Below are 6,000 nucleotides of genomic sequence, written 5' to 3'. Positions count from 1 at the left end.
TCTCAGCTGTTCCAAATGCTTCCTGAGTGCACTTGCTGGAAGGTGACTTTTGTGAGTACCAACTCTACTTGCTCTGGACATGGCTACAAAGCCTTTCTTGGGAGTTCTTCCTCTAAATTAAGCATTTCCTTTAGAATTTTCTGAGTATAGTATGAGAGCTTTTGGTTAATTTAGCTACATTAATCTGTGGCTTTTTGTATAATTTTATCTTCTGGACAATAGTATCTCTTCTGATGTAGCCTGGGGCTGAGGGAGGTTACACTCTTAGTAGTGGTGGTTATGAGTGGGAGGGAGGGGTAAGCAGCGAAGGAGTTTGGTCTTGTTCCAAAAGCTTGTTCCAGGGACACCAAGAAAAATCTTCTTAGAATACTGGCCAGTGTTTGGCAGGCCCAGAAATCCACTACCTTTTATAAGATAAAAACCTGTACCTTTTTCCCTTTGAGGAAGTGGATCTAAGTTCTAGCTCCCAGGTCCTCATCTGGCTAGCTTTCAATAATAGTAAACCTCTTTCTTTGCCACAAGTCTGGCATTTCCAGTTTCTGGCCCTTCTAGGCGATGGGTAAATGAACCTGTGTTTGTGTTCAGTAATAAGATCTCTCAGTACATACAAAAATTCAGAATGCTTCCAATCTGATCTAAAGAGGTTAAGTCAAAACTAGACAAGCTCTTTTAACTATTTAAAGGAGTCTGTGATTTGTAGGAATAGCAACTTGGAGGTGGCATATCTGCTTCCAAATCAAAGATTTCTAAAATATTTTTTAAATGAAATAAGACCATACACAGATAAGGAATCAAAAGAAATTTATATTTTGAAGAAATTTGATTTCTGTGATTAAAGCTAATTAGTACATTTTATATATTATAAAAATATTTTTAGCATATTTTCTTGAAAATGCTATAGGCTTTTTCTTGTTGTGCAACAAAATAGCTCATAAATAAGCAGTTCTTGTATTCTCGTTTTCAGCCTGTTCTTCGGAACAGCACTCAGTTGCTTCCTGAAAAGTGAAAACAATATGAATTTTTTTTAAAGTAGTGGTAACGTATAGTGTGATTTAAAATATGTTTTATTAATTTTAACTTTTCTAATATCTCATAGTATGGTTAATAGGGCAAAAGTTGTATGTAAAAATTAATATTTCAAAGTTTACCAATTTAATGTTAGAATCAATAATGCACTCTTTTTGTGGAATTGTGGAGAGAGAATAGTGTTGCTTATACATTATGTTTTTTAGATTCAAGTTTTGTCATTCTATTTAGGGGAACTTCATGACTCTCTCGAAAGTAGAATATTGTTCATTCAGAATGCGGAGTTATAAAAAACCAGCAATTCATCTCACTAATGGTTGCTATAGTCTGAATATGTGCCCCCCAAATTCATAAGTTGAAAACCTAATGCCCAATGTGATGATATTAGGAGATGGTGCCTTTGAGAGGTGCTTAGGTTGTGAGGGTGGAGCTCTCATGAATGGGATCAGTCCCATACAAAAGAGACTCCACAGAGCTCCCTAGCCCCTTCTGCCACGTTAGGATACAGCAAGAAGTGTGTGACTGGGAGTGGGCCCTCACCTGACCATGCTGCCACCCTGATCTCATCCTTTCAGCCTTTGGAATTGTGAGAAATCAATTTCTGTTGTTGATAAGCCACCCAGTCAGCTATAAGAGGCCAGGGCTGGATTTCTTCAAACCAAGCTTCCTCTTTGACAGCTGGCTCCTAATTAATTTCTGCCCTGGGGGGGGGAGGGGGGAGAAAGGATTATTCCTTCCTGTTTGATTGCTGTTCCTAAAGCCCCAGCCTCTAGTTTCTTCTGCTACTCCCAGAACCAGCCTTCCTGTGTCCCTAGATCCTGACCTTATTTATATTTAAATTTAAAATCTAGTCTTGGCCCTACTACTTGAAATACTTCAGTGTATTTCTAAACTATTACTCCACCTCAAATTCTTCCTAACTCCTTTTTTTAAGGGTCTTATCTTCTAAGTGCTTACAATTTAGTGAGGAAGACAGATTTGAATATTACAATTCAAGCTCACTACAGAAAGGGCTATAATAATGGTATAAATAAAATGCAAATGGAGAACAAGAGAGAGGAGAAGTAAATGTAGAGTTTGGAAAGAGGGAAGTCAGGAGGTTACTGTGATAGGTCAAGTGAGAAGTAAAACAGTTAAGTGGAGCAGCAAGACTTTAAAGGAGGGACAGATAGGAGGCATTATGGTTAGACATAGATGCCCCGGGGCACCGGAAGGGGCGCGGAGCCTGAAGGAAAGGGAGAAGTCTAAGAAGTATCAGCCTGGCATTAATTGAGATAGGGTAGCAGGAGGAGAAGCACATTTGGAAGGGGATGATGAGGAGTTCTGTGCTGAACATGTCTAGTTGAAGGTGTCTTTTGTCACTCCCACTTTTCTCTTTGCTCCTATCAAGTCCCTGTTCTGGAACACCTTTCCCTCCACTTCCATCCACAGCTTCACTTATTATAATCCCTTCTGTAAAGTGCTGCTGATATGGTGACATCAACAGTTGTCTGTAATCATTCTAGCCCATGGGGACCTGTCCTTCCTATTAATCTCCCTGATATCCACTTTCTTTGTTTGCCTGCCACTTTTGGTACCAGTACTTTGATTTCCTTTTGTGAAACCACACCTCCACCATTCTCAGCACCTCACTCCATGGCACCTGGGCCAGGATAATCAAAACACAGCATCCCATAGTGATTGCTTCAGGAATGGGCATGTGACCCAAGCCAAGTCAATGACATAGCTTTGGGACTTTTGTTGGAAGTGCTGGGAAAGTGGTTTGCTCTTTTTGCGTTAGCTTCTTGGCCGGTAGAATGTAAACATGAAGATGCTGGTGGTACCTTTGCCATGGGGTTGGGGGTGTTGGTGGAGAGTCTGCCTGAGACTGAATTTACTTCCGAGGAGAATGGAGCCAAGAGATGGAGAGACACTGGTTTTGGATGATGTCACTTGAGGCCTTGGGTCTAGTTGTGGCAGAAATCAGACTACTTCTGGACTTCTCAATTAATGAGTTCACCTTACTGCCTAAAACAATTTGAGCTGAGCTTATGCCTCTTGTAACTGAAATAGATCCTGAAAATTACCTGCATATCTCATTCCCCACGTTCTTATATGCCACCACGTAATGTGAATAACATCTCCAGTAGGGTTGTCTTGCTTCTACCATAGAAGATATTACTTTCTCAATGATTGATACTGTGTCTTTGTGCCCCTAGTGGTGTCATGCACAAGTGTTGTGCAGTGTCTTTATTTGGTAAACATTTACTGGTACCTCAGTGTGTGGAGACATATATTATAGAAAAAATGAATCATGCTTACCTAGATTTACATTCAAAATCAAAATGGCAGCCATAAATATTTCTAAGAGCAACACTCTTCCCATCAGACAGCTGATTATTGTGGTCATTATTTGGGCAGCTGTGCCCACAGTTGATGCTTTGCTGCTGCCACTGCCACTGCTGCTGCTGCCACTGCCACTGCTACCACTGGAGACAGACTGCACTGGAAGGCTGAAGGTCATGGATTCCACTCGAACAACATTATTCAGTATAAATTCAATCTTATAATTTTTTCCTAGAAAAAAAATCATCATAGTGTTTGACTTCCTTTTATTATTTGTTTGTTTTCATACACTTCCAGTTGGGTTTCATTGACTTAAAAATGTTGTGTAATTCCTAACTGGAGTATTTTTAGAAATTGAGTCAAATGAATCAGTTTAAGTAGGCACAAGTGTAGAGAGTGTCTCAGAATTAGAAGAGTTCAATATGCCCATCAACTATGAACAGGGGAACTCTGGGTAGATTTTCTTTCTGTAGCATCAGTACCTGCTTCTCAGAAATGCCTTCCTAGGGCCTGGGACTGGAGAGAGGCTGTTTGAAATGAGAGACAACAGGGAAGGGAAAAGAAGGTGCTGAATCTCCACTTCATCCCTGTATATTTGACTGAGGAGTGAAGAAGTCTCAGCCTTAGTTGGGCGTGGGGGCGGGGGATGGATACTGAACTTTTTATTTTAAAAAATTTCAAACATACAGAAGAGTTGGAAGAATACTACAACAAACACCCATATGCCCTCCTCTTAGAATCAACAATTTTGAACTGTTCTCCACATTTGATTTTAGTCATATGCTATTTTTGTGTTACATGAGTGTGACCCTTCCTTTCTTCTTAGCCCAGGTAGACAAACTTGAAGAATGACTTGTCAGATAAGTTTAGAGAGTGAAACATAAAAAGCTCATCCAAACATTTTTTAATCCACATGGTAATTCTCCCACTGTTTTGAATATGAGATAACCAAAATATTTTTCTTGATGTAATTTCTTCTGGGACTACTGCTATCATTAATAGCGGTTACCACACAGAGCAGAGTTTGCAATACTTGTACAACCTTGTAAATTTTCCTTTCTCTGTTTTTTTTTCTATTATCACTTTTAAAAGATAATTCCTGTTTTCATTCTCCCTTTCTTTTTCAGGGAGAGAATATAATTAGATCTTGACCACATTGTGCTTTCACAAACAATAGTGATGCATTCCATAACTTTCAAGATGGATGGGCATTGTTCTATAGACTTTCTACCACTGTTACAATTCATGACAATGGTGTATTTAAGTCTTTCCCTTTCTCAGTTTGAAAAAATTAAATTTTTGTGGCAGGTATATTTTTTCCTAATGATTTTGATGTATAAAGAATTTAGGCTGTTTTTTGTTTTTTTTCTCCTGTAGTGTTATGAGGAAATCCAAGCTACCCTCGAGGAGAGGCCACTCTATGGAGGAGATCTGAAGAAACCAGCCAAACTCTAGAATCACAGCCTTAGGGGTCTGACTCCAACCAAGCCATCCCAGCCGAAGGCTCAGACCTCATGGAGCAGAGATGAGCCACCCTTGCCCAAATTCCCAACCCACACTACTGTGAGCAAATGAAATGGTTGTTGTTTTAAGCCATTCGATTTGGGGCTGGATTGTTATGTAGCAATAGAAACTGAAACAAGCACTAAATATCACATACATTGTTAGATAAACATGTCCCAAATATTATTATCCACTAGAAATACTATTTTTGTCCAGGTTGCTCAAAGATGGAGTCTCAGCTGTTTACTTTGTTCCTCTTCCACTCTTTTCTCACCTAATTCTCACATCCTCATTTTCTGCGTTACAAACCACCACCCGGACCGCCTCTACCCATCTGGCCCCTGCTTTGCTCTTTACGAGCTACAAGTAGAAGGGGACATGCTGCCACGCTGTTAGGCTACAGTCTAATCTGCAAGGGGATTTCCCACATTGCAGTAATTGTGGGGGTACCTACTAGAAAGAGTTGTAAGACAGATGCTGTGTTAATTTTCTCCCAAGTGCTCTGTTATTACAGTTTTACAGTGGTTAATCTACAAACTGGCTAAAGATAATGAAGAGACGACTGTACTTGGCCTTCCTTACTATGTATAACCAGGGAACTGAGACCCCACCCTTGATGAAAAAAGAAAGCAAGACAGTAAGCAAGCAAGCAAGCAAGAAGTTAGAGGCAATGGCTCCTCTCCATAGCAGATCAGATAGACACTCAAAGGGAAGCTTTGAACTCTGAAAGAAAATTTGCTATATAAAAGGAGAGTGCTATTTTGTTATCACAATAAAATGCCAAAACCTATATTATTGCTTCAGCACTCCCGTGATCCTGGTTACTTTGGAACATTGCTATTTGTAAATGGTAGTTTGAAGACCTTGATCGCCAGGTTGGGTGTTTGCCACTGGGCACCTCTTGGGTCCACTTTCATGGCGAGGTAGGCAACCTTCTCTTCAGGTAGAGTTCTTGTCAGGTGCCTCACTTCCCATAAAAGGGTCCCTACTATCATTTCTGCTGACGGCTAAAGAATTTGGCTCTGCCCTTGACCAACAAGCTTGTAGGACACTCTAGGTACTTATCCAAGAGCACAATGTTGAACTCATTGCCATTTGATTCTCATGAAACACTAGGTTGAAATATTACTGCCCAGTAGGCAGACC

At 40.1% G+C, this 6,000-nt stretch overlaps 1 protein-coding gene across 4 annotated transcripts in view; it reads right to left on the bottom strand.

Annotated features, from left to right (window-relative positions):
- Positions 1-784: 784 nt before the first annotated feature.
- The window catches only part of PKHD1L1 (PKHD1 like 1), a 150,364-nt gene continuing 145,148 nt past the window's right edge, over positions 785-6,000 (bottom strand). For 2 of the 4 annotated variants that reach the window (XR_011543146.1, XR_011543147.1), the window contains 3 exons: positions 3,328-3,582; positions 1,567-1,727; positions 785-995 (listed from right to left, as the gene is read on the bottom strand). Coding sequence is in view for 2 of the 4 variants with exons in the window: in XM_070630830.1 (XP_070486931.1) it covers positions 985-995; positions 3,328-3,582 (266 nt within the window). In the remaining 2 variants the exon portion in view is untranslated. The remainder of the gene's footprint in view (positions 996-1,566; positions 1,728-3,327; positions 3,583-6,000) is intronic. The other 2 variants (XM_070630830.1, XM_070630832.1) reach the window with 1 other exon arrangement.

Source organism: Equus przewalskii, chromosome 8 (genome assembly GCF_037783145.1).
Source record: "Equus przewalskii isolate Varuska chromosome 8, EquPr2, whole genome shotgun sequence".
Lineage (NCBI taxonomy): Eukaryota > Metazoa > Chordata > Mammalia > Perissodactyla > Equidae > Equus > Equus przewalskii.
Note: the sequence above shows the minus strand (reverse complement) of the source record. Positions and strands in the feature narration are given on the sequence as shown.